Below are 17,166 nucleotides of genomic sequence, written 5' to 3' on the forward strand. Positions count from 1 at the left end.
TGTGAAAGAGGGAAGCATAAAAGACCCTGATTCTTCCCACCCTTGTTGGGCCACTTTATGTGTGGTGGCCACCCTGCCACGTGGCAGGTTGATCGAAAGAGCTCCTTGGAGCCCCGTGGGAAGAATGCTGGTCATTTGCTGTTCCGGCTTCACACGTAATAACTCACGAGCTTCTAATATCATTACCCTCACTGCGGCAAACAGCCACGCAAATTAAACCAAAGGGTAGAGAACAGTTTCATTTAGCTGGTCTTACCTCAATTTCCTGATACGAGTTGTTGATCATGGCTATTAGCATATTGAGCAGCACGACCACCATGGTGACGTTATAAACGCCGTAAAGAACGTAGCCGATGTTCTCGATGAATTTGTGGTCGTATTTCAGCACCACCGAGATGACTTCAGACAAGCCAAAGATGGACCAAAATAAGGTTTTAAAACTTTCTTCAACCCTGTAATGAAAGACAGTCTCTTCAGGCAATTCTGCATCTGCTAACACTCTTTGCACAAAAGTTCCCGTCACCCAGACTTTGGTGGTTATCCCAGTGTGGGGCTGGGCTGGCTGGTGGAGACAGGTCTTATGAAATAATAGCAGGTTCAGATTTCTAAGAAGACTTTGACAAAAATATTATAAAGGGCAGTCTCTTTCTTTTCCATTCAGTCCATCTATTGGGACTCTGGGCTATGGTATCGTTTTAATCTTGCAAGTAATTAAATATTTTTTTAAAGTTATTTATACACTTTTTAAAACATATTTATTATTGAGAGACAGAGACAGACAGAGAATGAGCATGGGAGGGGCAGAGAGAGGGGGAGACACAGAATCCGAAGCAGGCTCCGGGCTCTGAGCTGTCAGCACAGAGCCCCACGTGAGGTTCAAACTCATGGACTGCAAGATCATGACCTGAGCTGAAGTCGGATGCCTTACCGACTGAGTCACCCAGGGGCCCCTAATTAAACATTTAAATATTTAAAATTAATTTTTAAAAATTAAAAAATTAAACATTTAAAATTCAACACCAGGGCACATGTTTGTTCTTATACGCTATCAGCCTCAGAAAGCACATTCTTCCTAAAATCTCCTCTTGAGTGTCTCTTCTCAGACCTCCCAGCCCCACGTGAATGGGGGGGGGGGGAAGGATGGTGTCCACTGTTAGAGGCAGCATCATCGGTTCCTGGCACTGGTCACAGAGCAGCTCACTTAAGCCTCGTGATCATCTTACTACCTCCATTTACATATGGAAGCATGGGCACTCAGAGCCTTACCCTTTCTCAGTGGCGCCCTACCGGAAGGTGGGGTGCAGACCCATGCACATCTGAGGTCTCCAAAAGCATGTACTTATAACTACCACGCTTTCCCACCCCCTGGCTCTGGATATCGAGGCCAGCCACATAGCTCACATCCTCTCAACTGGAGTTGAGTTACGAGAATAGGGAGTTTGGTGTGTCCGTATTATTCACATTTACCAGGCAACTGTCTAAGCCTCACCCTACAGCTCACTCAGGGTTGACATTCCATGTGTTTGGAGGGCATTGCGGGGAAGATCTGGCTTTTAGGACACTGATCTTTGACTCTTTAGAGACTATGAACTTATGAGAATACCCTAGCGTTTACAGTCAGATCCAAACATGTTTCACGGTCTATACTTCGTGGCTAGGTCCCCGCGTGAGGTTTACAACGTAGAATCCAATGAGAAAGCTGGGTTTGGGTTGGGTGGTTTAGAACACACCCGTGCATCTGGTAACATCCCAAGGGTTATAGGCAGTTCTTCTGGTGTGCATCTAGTTTTGAGGTACATGATGAGAAAGCACTTTCTTTTTTCTCTTTAACATTTCAGGTTTTCAACACTCACCCACAGTGGCCAGGATTAGCTAGATCTCAAAAAAATATCAGCGTTTCTTAAGGACTGGTATTTATTTGACAAGATGTACAAAAATACTAGTGTTTGTCCCTTGGGCTAAAAATCCAGTTCTGACTCGCATGAATTTTCAGCTCTCCTGTGTGTGAGTACGTGTGGGCGTACGTGTATGTGTGCGTCTAGCCAGCTGTTTGACTCATTCCCTATGCATCCCCGAGTGGGAAAACTGAAAATTGAAGTGGGTTTTTGTTGTCATCACTTGTTTCTGGTTTCTTTGAAAACTGTGAGGTTGGAATATTTAATTCATTTTACTTTTAATAGGAAGGAATTTAGTGAGGGGTTTGGAAGTAATGACTGGGTATCAGGCCATTCTTTTAGAGCCCCAGCTCCTGATGCTATTATGAGAAAGATGTTATTCTTCCTGTGAGATAAAGCATCCATTTTGTGTGGAAAAGATGGCACTCAGTGTGTGGGCATGATTCCATGCAGGTATTGCCTTCGATTAAGAGGTAAGCTTTTGGCTATCACCCTAGTGGAAGGAAACAGTGGCAGAGAACCCGTGGATGAGCCCCAAATCCCAAACTGGAAGGAGACGGCAGAATGTGATCTCTCTGACAGTTGTTCCCTTCCTAATCGGATCAGCAGAAAACCGGAGGGCACACTATCTCAGCAAGGGACTGGGCAGGCAGGCATTGGTCCAGGATTTGTGCACTTACCATGAACGTCCTAAGAAACGGATAACATATGCAACTGGGAGATGCTTTACAGAAATTCATCTTCCATTGCTTACCTCGGAAAACCCCGCAAACCTTTGGCTGACACAAATGAAGCAGGCAATTATAGAACATTCAGGGAAAGTCTTCTGAATTTTGATTAGGGAAACTGGCCTAGATTCAGCATGTATTTTTTTTTTTCTCATTTGCTTCTTCCTATGAATTTTGCCACTAAGCTCTGATTTATCCTTGATGCCTTCGCTTAGGCATTCTATGTAACAGAATAATCTGAAGGAGGCAGAGCTAGCCCGCTAAGTGGTATGTGTTCTAGTAAAAGAATATTTACAGATCCCTAAATCCAATTCGTGGCTCAGCTCCTCCTCCATCAGATTCTACTCCTGCCCCCTTGGACTGCTGATCCTTTTGGTTATCTGGCTTCCAGACAATCTTCATACCTGTTTCATTTCTATATTTTAAAGATTAGTCTCTGCATCGGAATCTGGCTATGACCCCAGCATGAAAGTGACCCCCTCCAGCGCATTAACATATGCACCTGACTGGGCAGGAAGGGGTCTTAGCCAAAGTATACGTTTTTAACAATCTCTCATAAACTCTTTAGGGAGTGTCCCTAGTCCTGTGTCCCCCTATTATGGGGAAAAATGGGTTGTCATAGCAAAGACCTCCTTTTAGGAAAAGCTGGGTCCATCAGCATGAATAATCCAAAATGGCTAGATTCATCCTTGGTATCTGTTGGGTCTTTCTTGTGTATTTACCCTTCTTGACATGAACTGGATTAACTGAATAGATTAATTTTCTTGTTGTTTTTCAGGAAGGACCTTAGGGGCTGAATTATGTGCAATTAGCTAAATGGTAGTCAGTACAATATTTTACCCATAGCTCAAGCCATATAAGTAAATTCTGAATGCAATCGAAGAGGTCAATGTTAAAAAATGACAAAATAAAAAAAAAGAATAAAATACTGTTATTTATATAATCTTGGGCTGGGAGACATTTCAGAAGATAGGGAAAGATGGAGAGATTTGACCCTGTAAAACTTTACATGTATACAACAAAGGCATAATAACGAACAATGAAATGCAAAAGACTAAGTGAGAAAAGAAATTTTATCTGTGATACGGTGACAGACACTGGATGTCTTTCTTATATAAAGAGATCTTATAAATCAACAGGAAAATGGCAGACATCCTAGCAGGAAGCAAAAGGCGGGGGAAGAAACTTCTATGAAAACTTGATGCTTTTTATGGTAAGTAGAGCTTCACAGTTAACTTGAAATGCTATGCTAGCGGCATCTTCTGGTTTAATATGTGGCAGGAAATAAATGAAACATGTCCTCATTGCCCCGAGTGGGAAAAGGCTGTGTTACTTTGACCTTGGAAACCTACCATAATATATTCTCAGAAGGCTGGCCTTGGAAAGGAGCCAGTAGTATATTACAAGTGTCAAGAGCGTGGGCACGGAAGCTGGCCTCAGTGTTTCATGAGGTTGTGATGCTCTCTGAGTTATGTATTAATTATTAGCCACAATTTTCAGGAGCTAGGGGACCTAGGGCATGGGGCAGAAGGCCAGTCACTGTGGAGGTTGGGGGCTGTCTTTCAGGAAGATAGGGTCTTGGAACTGGCTTAGCTGATAATCGCCGTGAAGTCCCTTGTCTCACACAAAGCCCCTAGTGTCAACCAGCTGGTCTCAAGGCTAAATGTGAGGTTCCTTACTCCCAGAGATAGTGGTCATCGGTTCCACATCCTCTTCCAAACCACTCTGCCTGTCTACCGAGTTTGTCACAGATTCCTTCAACTGTGTCCATCACAAGAAGCTTCACAGACATAGCTGGAGGGGTAGTAAGTAAGAGCAGAGGTGCGTGGCTGGGTTCAAATCCCAGCTCCACCAGGTACTGGCTGTGTGAGTCCGGGCATGTTACAAAACCTCTCTGGGTCTCGCTTTGCTCATCTGTGAAAGAGCACAGAGGTGCTCTATTAGTCAGTTGCCGTGAAGATTGACCGAACGTCCTTATGCAACGTACATAAAGCAAGTCCAAAAGATGGTAGCTGTTATTTTTGTTCGTTTATTTGCCAGATATCCACTGAACTCTGTGTGCCAGGCAGTGTACCCCAGACCTTGCTTCTGTCCTTGTGGAGGTCCCAGTCTAAAGCAACCCCAGCTAGGTGACAGAATGCTGCAAGGCTGTAGAAGGCACGCGTGCTCTGCTGGCCTGGCCTTACCCGGCATCACACCAACCCCTCCGGTGCTGCCACGCAGGGCTGAATGCAGCTAATAATTCAGGTGCTTATTGACCTCACTGAAAAAGCCCATCTTCCTTCCTACCTGCAAAGATCATCACAAACCCTTGATTTCATGCAAATCCTCTTTCTGACTTCTCCAGCCCAGGCTGTCTTGTGGCATTTGACTCTTGGCTTGTATTGGAAGGGACTGAAACGTTGAATCAATAGGCCAGCCTAGCATAAGAAGTGCTCCTAATGAAGGAACAGAGGAAAAGCGCCTGTGAGTGATGTTGAATAGACTGTGATTCACCCCTGCTCCCACTGTGCGGGGGTGTGTGTTGGGGGAAGGCTGGGACTGATTTGTCAGGCAGAAGGCCGGGGCATGGTAATCAGTTCTCTCCCAGGTCTGTCTCGCCTGGATAATGGGGCTTTAATAACATGTTGCCCGAAGAGGCGGTTGTGTATGGGTTTCAGAGAACAAACTGATCAACAAGGCGAGGGTTTGGGGAGATTGTTAGGAAAATTGCCGCTTCTTCAGAATGTCATGATGCCCTCCCCACGGGCGGTGGAACTCTGCCCAGCACCCCCCCCCCCATTCCCCCAAACAGTTCAGTTCGGTGATCTACCCAAAGCTGCACATAGCAGGCTAAAATTAAGCAGGAGACTAGCTCCCGAAAGGCTGCTTCTCAAGTTGGGAAGACAATAGCGGGGCCTGTGCTAGGGATCTGCTGAGGTAGAGATGATGCCTGCCTGCCATCCAGGCTGGGAGGATGGATGACAGAGCTTGGAGTATACAGAGACCCTGCACGAGCACTGGGTTTCTCTAATGCCCGGTTGTGGGGACCCAGGGCTGCCAGGCCAGGCTCAAAGGTGAGCGGAGAGAGGCAGACACCCAAGGAAGTCTGAACTTTGCCCCTCATGTTCTGCAAGGTTGTGTCCCTGAATTACCTTTTGGTTTATCCTGGGTCCTAAATGAGAAGTTTGATTTAGAGTGTCCAGAAATAGATGAGGCTGGCCCCAGAATCAGTGCCAGGGAACGGGGGTCCACAAACCCTGTGCAGCCCGGACTTACTCATACTGGGGGCCTGGTTGCTCCTGGAGGGCAGAGCTGTGTCTTCTTCACCCTTAGAACTCCAGACCCTAGTATAGAATGTGGCGCACTGACCCCACTGTCAGGACAGGTAGGGCTCTGGGGAGGTAGTCAGAAGCAGTTTCTGAGTCAGGCAAACCTGACTTTGAATGTGAGCTTCTGGCCAAATAACAGCCTTTCTGGGCCACTGTTTTTCTAGCTGTAAAATGGGAAAACTCTACAGTTTCTCCTTCATAGGGCTGTTGTGAGGATTAGATGAATTAATTCAAATGCTTTGTGAAGCGCATTAAAATACTGCCTGGCAGGTAACAAATACGCGATGAATGTTACTGATCTTGTTATTATGTGTTTTTTCTTCCTTTCTTTACCTCATTAGGCTCCAGCATCAGGCTGAGAGTCTCGCACAGCCTACAATCAACTGTCCGCATAATCCTTTGAAAATAGCAGTGGGAACCTGCCCCTCCCCTTTAGTGGTTTTCCCTCAAAGGATCCATTCAGTCACTGAGGATGCCTCAAGGCCCCTCATAGTCTGACTCCCTGCGGGTTCCCTGACTGCAGCCAGAGTGTTCCCTCAGCCTGGAAGGCCCTTCCCCCTTCTCTATGAGTGGCCAGTGGCCGCCCCTCATTCTCCTCAGGCATCACGCTGTAAACTTGATTGTCAGGGGCTCAGACAGGGCCTGATGCCCTTGTTGAAGGAGGCCTCCCTAGCTTACTCTTGCGTGCAGTGTTTTTATTTCTTTCCTAGCCTTCCGCATTTACTCTATAATGATCTTCTTTATCTCTGTTTTAGTTTTTTAATTTTTTTTTTTTTTTTGCCTCTTGTCCTTCTTTTCCCGTCCATGGAGGAGTGTGACCTCCATGAGGGCAGGGCCTACTGATTTGCACACTGCTCTGTCATGGGTGCCCAGACATGTGCTCCCCCCCACCCCCCGCCCCGGCTCATAGGAGGGACTCAGTAAACACCTGTTGTCAATAAATGATTGAATGCGGGGAAACCGAGGCACGAGGTGACTTGGTCTTAGCCGGCCGGCTTCAGACCCACCCAAGGAATAGCGCTTCTGATAGTATCTCTAGAGCCAACCATGGACAGCCGTTTCCTGTCACTCTGTCGCTTTGGGGAAGGGCAATTTGATCATTCTTATTGCCACCCTAGGATCGAGTGTTAGTGAATAGAAAGGTAGGGCTCTCTCCACATTAACGTGGCGATGGTCAGTTTGAGAACAAGATGGGAGATGTGGAGCAGGGCCTGGAAATATGCTATGAAGCTGCCATGGAAGAGAGCACATCCTCTTTCTATCCTCAAGCTTTTCTTTCGCTCATGAACTTGTGGGCTCCCAGCCTGTTCCAGAAGCTTAAAGGTACCAACCAGGCTTTTAAAATGTCATGTCATGAATAAGCAGGAAGAGCGGGCTAAATGAACATCATATGAGAGTACAGTGCTGCCATCATGGGTGCACCCATGCTTCTGAACTGGTCCGGGAAAAGATCTATGTTTTTATCACTTCCTGGAGAATTATGCAAAGATGAGAACTTATATTAGACTCAAACTACTTTTTTGAAACATAACGATCATTTCCAGATGCCCGGCCTCTCTGAGCCTGACCCGAACCCCATTCAGTGACCCCTGCTGCCTGCTTTGCCAAGTTTCAGAACCTTCCTACTATTTTTCCCCCATGACAGAGGCCATAATAAGCCCCCTTATTCCCCCAAACCCTTATGCCTAGCTTGAATTTCAAAGATGAAAGGCGAGATTATAGCTTTCAGAATATAGTAAACTATGACATAACACTTCTGTATGAGAGATGCCCAGATTTCACCACTGACCCGGAATCCTGGGAGAATGTGTCCCCTCTAAAGCCCAGCTGGCCGGTTCCGTTCCTGGTTCCCACCTACAGACACATTCATCGGGCTCTGCCAGAAGAGTGTGCATGGCAGCAGGCCACAGTCCGGCGATGCCACAACGTGGGCTTTCCCTGGTTTCTCTTACCTAGCGCTTGGTTATAGCGAGCCTTACTAGTGGGCAACAGCATCCAGCCTCTGCTGCCCCAGCAGGACCTCCTCTGCAGCCAGATCCTTCCTGGCCCAATGACCCTTTGCTGTCAGGAGGCCCTCCCCCCCTGGGGCTCATCACTGCTTTTTAGACATCTCGGGGCTTGTATGGCTCATCTGTCTCCCTTTGTTTTCTCTTCCTCGGGCCAGGGAAATCTCAGGCTCTTCTCTTCTGTTTACAAAGAACAATATGGCATTTTTAGCTGAAGAGCCTACTTTGCTCCTTCGGCAAGCCTCTGCTTGGCCCCTGGCGCTGTGAGCATGGGGCCTTCCTTCTCAAGGCCCTACACTTCCTCCAACCCCTTAGGACACAGACTTCCAGGCGTCTTCCTGGATCTGAGTGTTTGCCTTCGGCTCTGCTGGCTATGGTTCCCGGGGATGGTGGAAGCCCCCATCTCTCCCCTGAGCCACCAGGGCTCTTGCCTTTCTCTCCATCCTATGCTCCTCCAGATGGCCTCCCCCAAGTCCTTCTAGGGCCTTCCAACTGTCAAAACCCAAGGAACATCCTCCTTCCCTCAGAATCCCCATGTTCAGTCAGTCATCACATCTCCACTCCTGCCTCCCCAGGGTCCCTTTCCATCTCCTTTCTCCATCCCCCGGGCACTGCCCAGGTCAGGGTCCTGTCCTCTCTCCCATGGCTCCCTGCTGCAGCCACCTAATGGACCTAGTTCAGCTCTCCTGGGGGCTGCCCTTCTTTTAAGGTCCTTTGTCTCAGGACATCTCATTTTGTAAACATGCCCTCATTCCTGTGACCTGTCTTCCCAGCCAGTCGGCAAGTTCCTTGAGGGGAGGGGCTGTGGGTGTTTTCACTCATGATAAAATCTCGATCTTGGGGTTCCCGTCTCACCTCTTCCAAAGCACCTTTCAAACAGGTGCCCCAGCCTTTCCGGACTCGTAAAGTCCTTCATGACCTGGATGCTCCTGGATTATTTTATGTAATCTCTCATTTCCCCAAACTCCTGCTTATTGGAAGTTCTCCAAAAATTCTCTGCTCCTTTACTTTGAATGACTTCCTAGTCATCCTCCAAGATCCTTCAAGGCCACCCCCTCCATAAACATTTCCCTGACCCTGCTGGGCACAGTTCAGTGCTTCCTCCTCACCATGCTGCCCAAGTACCCTTTGATGTGGTGAAATAATGATGCTATTTTTTTTTTTTTAATTCCCCACTTGTTTATGAGCTCCTCAGGGACAGGAGGATAGTCTTTTTTTTTTTTTTTTAATGTTTGTCTAGAGAGTGTGAGCAGGGGAGGGGCAGAGAGAGAGAGATGGAGAGAGAGAGGATCCCAAGCAGGCTATGTGCCACCCGTGCAGAGCCCAATGCAGGGCTTGATCTCACACCGTGAGATCATGACCTGAGCTGAAATCAAGAGATATTTAGAAATAAGGTATGTAGAGCTCTCAGGTTCTCAACAATAGGTACGTCTGAATCCAGTAGGATCTTCTGTAGAGTTTAGTGCCACAGGAAAGTCACCCAACTTTTACAGAGACTCACCCTTGACTTTGGAGCTGTGGTGTGGGGGTGGGGATCCCACTCTTGGGAATTTCACGTCAAGGATAGGAGTCAGGCAGACTCCTATCCTTGGGTAGTAGTGTCTGTGTCAGTCCAGTCTTGTGAGGATTAAGTGAGAGTGTAGATCATGTGTGTGTCGCGAATTGTTCAGCAACAGGGTGACACAGCACTTCTGGGGTGCGGTGGGCTATGTGGGGCAGAGTCTTGAGGAGCTTCTGCCCCAGCCCCAGTGCCCCTCCAGGAAGGAGGACCTGGCTATTCTGTGGCCCCATGGGGCTGGGGGAGCTGAATCAGCACCTCCTGCCCCTGGTGGCCATATGAATCTCTCCCTTTATAGTATGTGGAAATTTTCCATAACCGTCATGGAAAACAGAAGCTTCTGATTTTGCCTACACTGCTGAAACTCCTTCCATGAAAATGAGTCCTGGGGAGACAGAATAACCTTAGGAGAGGTATTATTTTTGGCTAGAAAAGTCTCAACCCACCTGGGCTATGAAGCTGACTACACAACAGCCTGGTAAAAAAAGATAGGCTGGCTCATTTTCTGGGGGGAGGCAGGCCCCACATTTAATGTCCAATCAGAACTAATTAGGGGAGGCCAAGTTCATCCAAAGGGGAGAGTAGGAGCCCATTGTGAGTCATGAGTTGTGTCAGGGAGCCCTTCACTTCCCTGCTCTGGGCCACCTCTTTGCCCCCCATTGCTCCTGTTCTTCTCTGTGTCCCTGTCCTGCTATGGTCACAATCAGAGTACAAGGAAACCTACCTTTTTTTTAAAAAAATATTTATTTTTGAGAGAAAGAGAGAGAGAGCATGGGGGAGGGGCAGAAAGGGGGGAGGAGAGACAGAGGATACAAAGAAATGGGCTCTGCGCTGACAGCAGACAGCCTGACATGGGGCTCGAACTCACAAACCAGATGATCATGACCTGAGCTGAAGTTGGACACTTAACCAACTAAGACGTCTAAGTGACCCAAGCCAACCCTTTTTGTAGGCATTCTTGCCTAGCTGTGTTTCATCAGCGGGCCCAGGGCTTTTGGTCTCTCTAACACTGTAACCAGAGTGCTGGAACCCCATGGTTTCCATACAGTCTGTAAGTTGAAAATCTCAAAACAACCCCCTCAAAAGGCAGATCTTCTTTGCCTGCTGACTTCCACGATAAAGTTAAAGATGTGTTCGTAATAAGAACAAAATTCCTAACAGAATCAGCAACTTTTCTTAAAGACTTGCTTAAAGAAGAGCACTCTCTGGCGACTTTTTCAACTTTGTCTCTACTTCCTGACCCCTGTCTTGGAATACTTTGATTTTGTACTCTGAGAGCATAAAACTTGTCTGAGCGCTGTCTCTTCCTCCCCTTCGGTCATTCACAGTTTCTCATAGGAGCGGCTTAGAGATAATGAGCTGCCAGCAGGTGCACTATCTGTCATGCACAGACAGGCCCAGCTCACCAGCCAATGACCCATGCCCTCACCTCCCTGCTCCCCTTCAGCCGGCGCCCCGACACAGAAGCGACTGAGAAAAATAACCCAGCCCTTTGAGAGTGCCCTGGGTTCTGAACTGGACGGAGGCTGACACGTTGCGAAGCGTTCATAGGATCGGATTCCGGAGCTGACGGGATTTGGCTACCTATTCTGACTCGTACTTACAAAAACAAATCCCACTTGCAGAGCCTGAGAGTCTACCAATGAGACATTTACTGAGGTGAACAAGCCCTTTGCTTTTGAAATACACACCGCTGAGAGCGGCCTCTTTGTCCCCATCTGAGTAATGAGGTTGGATAGCGTCAGCGTTTGTCACCCTGTAGCCCTCGGACCACCTTCACAGAGCCCCCCACTGGCTTGTGAATCCAGACTTCTGGGCCCTACCCTGGAACTTTTGTGATTAGAGTCTCTAGGGGGTGGGACCTCGGAAGTCCTCAGTTCAGCCGTTTCCCTAGATGGTTATGTGGTTTGAGAACCACTGATCTCACTTAAGACTGTTCCTACTGTGCATTTATTCATACCTGAGCAGAAATAGTTCAGTCTGTCTATTTTCTTCTAACCCCCTCACCGAGGTCTGCTGGATGGATGGAACGGGAATTTGGGGTAGGGAGGGAAGAACTGGAACACTTGGGGGGTGTTCAGGTCTGGGCTGAGGCCTGAGGGTCTGCAATTGGCTCTGAAACCTTTGCTCTCTTTCCTTTTGTTCCCAGCCCTGTCACTTGGGACAGGCTGTAACTTGGTGAGATGCAGGGGGGGCTGGCTATTGTGATCTAAACTGGGACTGCACCCCTAGGGTGAGCAGGGCTCTGAAGGGGCAGCTGTCTCTTGGTGCCTCATAGCTGACTTCCAAAGTGGGCTCTGAGCAGCTTTTAGGAACCCCAGCTGTCCTTGAACATGGCAGGTGTGGGGCTGGGGGACCAGCGAAGGGAGGGGTGATGCCTGCAGTGTGTTCCAGCCCAGATTTCCTTTCTGGAGGATTGAGTCTTCTGACTCTTTAGAAGCAGATGAGGGGACCCATCTTACCCTACAAGCTCCAAATTCTACAGGAGAGAAGCCCCCAGCCTGTGGGAGGTCTAGAGGGAAGATCTGGAGCTAGGCAGGGTGGCCTGGGGACAGGCACACATTCACCTGAGAGGGGGTCATTCAACTTTACCACCAGCATAGTTGGTACACAGTTCTGAGTCCCTGAAAGTGCACATCTCATTTATCCTAACGTGGCTTTTTGCTTATCAAAGATCTCTTAGGGCAACCACCCTAGAGAGCAGTCAAAGGGTGAAAGATGACATTTATAAAAATCCATTCTTTCTTCTCCACTTCACCGCTCTATTGACTGTTTCCTGTTCAATCACATGCCCTCACAGCTGCACATCCCATTTTAGGAACTGCCAAGGCCATAAATTCCCTGTCCTTTCTCCACTGTGCTTGCCTCTGCCACACCTTTTCTTCCCTTCCCCATCCTGGAGGGCCTGGGTCCTCTTCGGTTGGATCTCTCGTGTCTGGAAGGTCTCCATTCGCTTCCCAGGACATGGAACAAGCCGACCGCATTGCCCCTTTCTTCTGCTTTCATCTTTTCCCATGACTTTCCTGATTCCCACTGATTCCTTCTAGAGATTAGCGGTGGTGCGTCTAGCTGGGAATTGTGGCCAGGTGAGCCCTGCTCTTAGGTCTGACCTTTTTCATTTTCTCCTGTGTCCTGGCACTGACCTTCTGAGCAACTGTGGGCCAGTAGTACAGGCTCCTTGTGAGGAACAGGGAGAGGGCTTGCACAGAATACCCAGGGTCCTTTCTGGGAAAAGGAACAGAAGTTCACATGGTCAGATCCCCAGTCTTTGGATAACTCTACTGCCTAGAACCTGGCTTTGTTTCCCCTGTTCACTCCGTCATTCTGGTTCACAAAGAATTTAGTGAGCCATACCGCGTGCACGAGGCATTGTGCTAGACTGGAAACACAGGAGGGACCCCGAGGCCCGACCAAAGAGCGTTAAGAGCCTTTGTTCACTGGTGGACATCGTGACTGTTGTTCAATAACCCCCACATCCCATGCTGAGTGGGTACATCTAGCGGATCTAGAGCGAACTTGCCTTTGGGTGATTCAAGCTTATTTCGTTCCTGCAACAGCTAATCACTGAGTATTGGAGTCATATAAAGTAGTCCGGCTGATTCAATAATATACTTGGCCTCATTTGCACAACAGTTTGTAAACGAGGCTGCTGCTCAGAAAGGGTCCTGTCGAGCCAAATCAGTACCCAGGTGTCTGCTCTTGCAGTGAACCCTCCCCCGCTTCCTTATTCCCCACTGCCATTCACTGGAGCTCCCTTGTACACCGTGCCCTGCATTTGATACTGTTGATACCAATCCTGTGAGGTTGGTCATCTTGGTCTTCTTACTTCAGACCTGGGGACACTGAGGCCCAGGGGATTTAAGCACTTGCCCAAGGCCATGCAGCCGGCTTCTCCTCTGGGAAGAGGAGAGCTCAGTCTGAAACCTGGTCTGTCTGAGCCTTGGGCTGCTGTGGGCTGAGGGCAGAGTCAAGCATCTCTCTGGTGCGTTTCTCAGCCCTGGGCTAGGCACCTGCTCTTTGTAAACACAAACTACTCTGTGCCAGAGAGTAACCGCTTCTGTGGCTCAGCAGCACCAGGGTCCCGCCCTTCTAGGTAGGTCCTGTGGGCCGGGCAGCCGAGTCCATGATTCTGAGCTCAGGGGTACAGTGTGCTCGTTGTTCTTGGTTTGGGTTCTCGGCGCTAAGTGTCTTCCCCTGATAGGTGATTTCTCCAGGAGAAGGGCTGCAAGCTGGGAATTGCTCAGGGAACCTCAGTGGCTGGGCTCAGCCATTTTTACTGGCCGGGAAACAAATTCTGGGCCACTTAGGATTCCTGGGGACCCATGTCAGGAAGTGCTGGCCCTGCAGGTCCCAGCTGCTGTGCTTCTGCCTGGAGATCTGACTGTCCTTCCTTCAAGATTCTGGGTGGGGGCTTGAAGAAGCAGGGGGAAGTTCTGAGCCTGGGCGGGCCAAGGAGAAGACCTAGACCAGTAATACTTGTGTGCTGTGGGCCCTTTACACAACCACTTCAGGTATTCCTAAAGGGATTTATGAACAAGGCAGAGCGTCATTTCCATTTTCCAGGTGAGGACACAGAGGCATGGATAAATCGAGTGACCTGGCATATGGCCATCAGCTAGTAAACGCCCTTGTCACGTTGTAAACTCAGGTCTCCTTGAGTCTTCCACTAGACCACTGCTCATGCTACCGATGGCCCTCCAGGAGACTGCCTGGCATCGCCCGCAGAGGGGAAGAGCCCTGGGTCTGCGTGGACACAGGCTCCGTGAGCTCCAACACCACCTCCACGCAGGAGGCCACGGCACTATCTTGCTCTGCGGGCAGCAGCCACTACTGGACCCTAACGTCAGTCGACCTGACAGCACCTTGCCTCTGCTTGTACCCATGCCTCTTGCCTCCCTGTCTGGGCCTTCCCAGCTGCTGCTGGTGCACACGATGTCGCCGGACTTGTTCAGTGTCCATGCACTGTCACTGGTTCACCCGGCCAGGTGCAGAGGGCAGCTGAGCGTACCGACACGCAGACCTATCTCTCATGCTTTGTGGATGTGGCTCCCCCAGGGCTGTCTTCACGGTGCTAGGTGAGTTCGTGTCCTCTGGAGTGAATCTTTTTGTTTTCGAATGTGACTAATGGAAGATAGCAGATGGAAAGGCTGTGGCTGATCAACTGGCTATTTCTCATCCTGATGGGCTATTCTGAGATGTGGTATTTCCATATAATCTTCCCAGAGAGTATGTCGTGACCATGCTGTACGTTGTGATAGATGGTGGCTAGGTCAGCACCCTGTATCTGCTCTCCTTCCCACCCCCCACTTTCCTCTTTCCTTCAGTCTTATTTTGTTTGGCTTGCGACTGCCTTTCTCCAGTAAAGCGCTGGCATGCAACGTTGGCCCTGGGCTCTGTTTTTTAGGCAACACAGGCAAATACAAGAACGGTAGTAATAGTCCTTGCTTTCATGTATTGAGAATAAGCTGTATCTTTGCAATGAATCTTCAGACTAGCCCTATTAAGCAGCTATTATTTTTATCCTCATTTTAAAGAAGAGAAAACTAAAGGTGAGAGAAGTTGAGGAACGTAAGTGGCAAAAATGAAGGTCTAATACAGAGTAAAAACTGGATTCTTTCAACTCCAGAACCTGAACTCTAAGCTGCCCTTGGATCAAGTTGCTGTTAATTTGTAGAAACACTAAGGAAACACGAGTCTGTGCCAGGGACCACCTGAAAGAGACTCCTAAAGATTCCTGGGGTGGGGGGGGCAGGGAGACCCTCCGAGGAGAGCCCTGGGTTACTCACGTTGTAAACGCTGGGTTGTACTTTGCACCTCGGTAGTAGGAGTACAGATTGAACATTCCAATCATGAAGGCCACAAATACCATGATGAAAATGACCATGAACTTGAAGATATCTTTCACAGTTCTCCCCAGCGAGATCTGCAGGGGTCCAAAACTTTCATTGGCTGGCAGGATGTATGCAATCCTGGAGAAGCTCAGCACGACAGCGATGGCATACAGCCCTTCCGATATGATCTGAGGGTCTGAAGGCCACCACTTGTCCCTGGCTGAAAGAAAATAATCCGGGTTACTCGTGGGGTGGGGTGGGGTGGGGGCAGGATCTGCTGTAGTGACTTGTTTCTGGCGGAGAAACCAGGTAGGCATTTTTAGAGGCCTCTAACCTCATCATTGCCATTCCTGCCCTTGAAGTTGATTCCAATGCACTGAAGGTACCACACCTTCCCTCTTGGAATGTGCTAGTCCATCTGGCTGGAGCGCTCTTCCCTCACTTTAAGACCGCCTCATTCCCGGTCATCCTTTAAGACTCTGCTCAAGTGACATCTCTTTCAGGAAGCCTTGTGTGACTCCCACAAAGTGAGATGGGCTCCCGGTTCCCCTTGGTTCCCTTGTTATCTGTGCACCCTCCGTCATGGAACTTACCGTGCTGCTTCCTATTCTGTCCTCCCTACCATTGTGTGAGCTCCACAAGCAGGGGCTGCTCCAGTCACTGGGGAAGCGTCACGAGGAGGTGGTGGGGCGGGGCACGGGCTTACAGTCAGACAGACCTGAGGTTGACAGTGGCCTTTCTACGCAGATGCTGTGTGATCGCAAGCAAGTCAGTTAACGTTTTGGAGCCGGATTTTCTCCATTTGCAAACTGGGTGTAATTTCGTCAACCTCAGAGAGCTGTAGTGGGGGGTAAAATGAAATCATGGACGTAAAGTGCGTAGTCAGCCTAGGGCCTGGCACCGATGGGTGTTGATAAGTGTTTGTTAAATGACTGAAGGAAATACCGCAAGTTTGGACTAGCCACAAATCGAAACAGATGAGCACCCATGAGGGCCGGCAATCTGAAGGATCTTGCCTGAGAAAACGTTCTGGGGTTTTGTTCCTCAGGCAGTGTGTGTCTGGAAGAGTTGCTCTGTGTTTGAGCTAGGGTCTCCAAAGTGGTGACCAGTCATCCAGGTTTGCTATGAGAGTGCTTTTCCAGGTGGCCAGAGTCCTGGGACCGGTCCTGGGTGGCCAGGTTTCTGTTTGTGGTCTCTGATGTGAGTCTCAGCAGCCCCGAGTGTCTTCCTGCAGCAGAACAGAGCTGTGAAGGGTTCCTATTGCAGTTCTAATGGCGCAAGGAACAGCGTCTGTCACTGAAAAGCTCCCTGCTACGTGTCGGCACGTACAGGGTTTCTCGGGTGAGGGCGGCGCCTTCATCCTGGGGAACTGTATGTGGGTGTCGGCTGTTTTCACGAAGCTGGGGCAGGAGGATTACAGGGATGCTAATATCCCGCATCGCTCCAGACAGACCCGTAGCACGAAAATTGTTCTGCTAAAAAAGCCAAGAGTCTCCCTGTTGAGAAGTGCTAAGTGAAACATCAATTGGGAAACATTGAGAAACCTAAATTAGCCCTTACTCTGTACATTAGCTGTGATTTTAGTGACAGTCCTGTAGAGTAGATATTATTATTGCCATTTTAAAGGTTGGATTTGGGGTATGGGGTCTTTTTCAGAGCCAGGTAAATGCAGATAGCGAGGAGATTACATAGCAATTCTTGGCACCCTAAGGGAAATGGAAGAAGAGGAAACTTTTTCTTTATTTTTAAAGCTAGACTGTGTTAAACAATTATAATAATAAAGAGCAGTAAGAAACATTTAGTAAGGGAAGCCAGGCCTCTGTTTGCTACGAAGTTC

General features: G+C 48.8%; 1 protein-coding gene and 1 long non-coding RNA gene across 3 annotated transcripts in view; one reads left to right on the forward strand and one right to left on the reverse strand.

Annotated features, from left to right (window-relative positions):
• The window catches only part of LOC123385926, a 28,260-nt gene extending 22,830 nt beyond the window's left edge, over positions 1 to 5,430 (forward strand). The window contains exon 3 of the long non-coding RNA XR_006599212.1: positions 3,763 to 5,430. This is a non-coding gene — a long non-coding RNA (uncharacterized LOC123385926). The remainder of the gene's footprint in view (positions 1 to 3,762) is intronic.
• Positions 1 to 17,166, reverse strand: part of TRPC7 (transient receptor potential cation channel subfamily C member 7) — a 131,114-nt gene that overhangs the window by 15,773 nt on the left and 98,175 nt on the right. For both annotated transcript variants that reach the window (XM_045059283.1, XM_006927698.4), the window contains exons 6-7: positions 15,285 to 15,549; positions 257 to 452 (exon numbers count right to left, since the gene is read on the reverse strand). In XM_045059283.1, the coding sequence (XP_044915218.1) occupies positions 257 to 452; positions 15,285 to 15,549 (461 nt within the window). The remainder of the gene's footprint in view (positions 1 to 256; positions 453 to 15,284; positions 15,550 to 17,166) is intronic.

The sequence above is a fragment of the Felis catus genome, chromosome A1, assembly GCF_018350175.1.
Source record: "Felis catus isolate Fca126 chromosome A1, F.catus_Fca126_mat1.0, whole genome shotgun sequence".
NCBI classification, from domain to species: Eukaryota; Metazoa; Chordata; class Mammalia; order Carnivora; family Felidae; genus Felis; species Felis catus.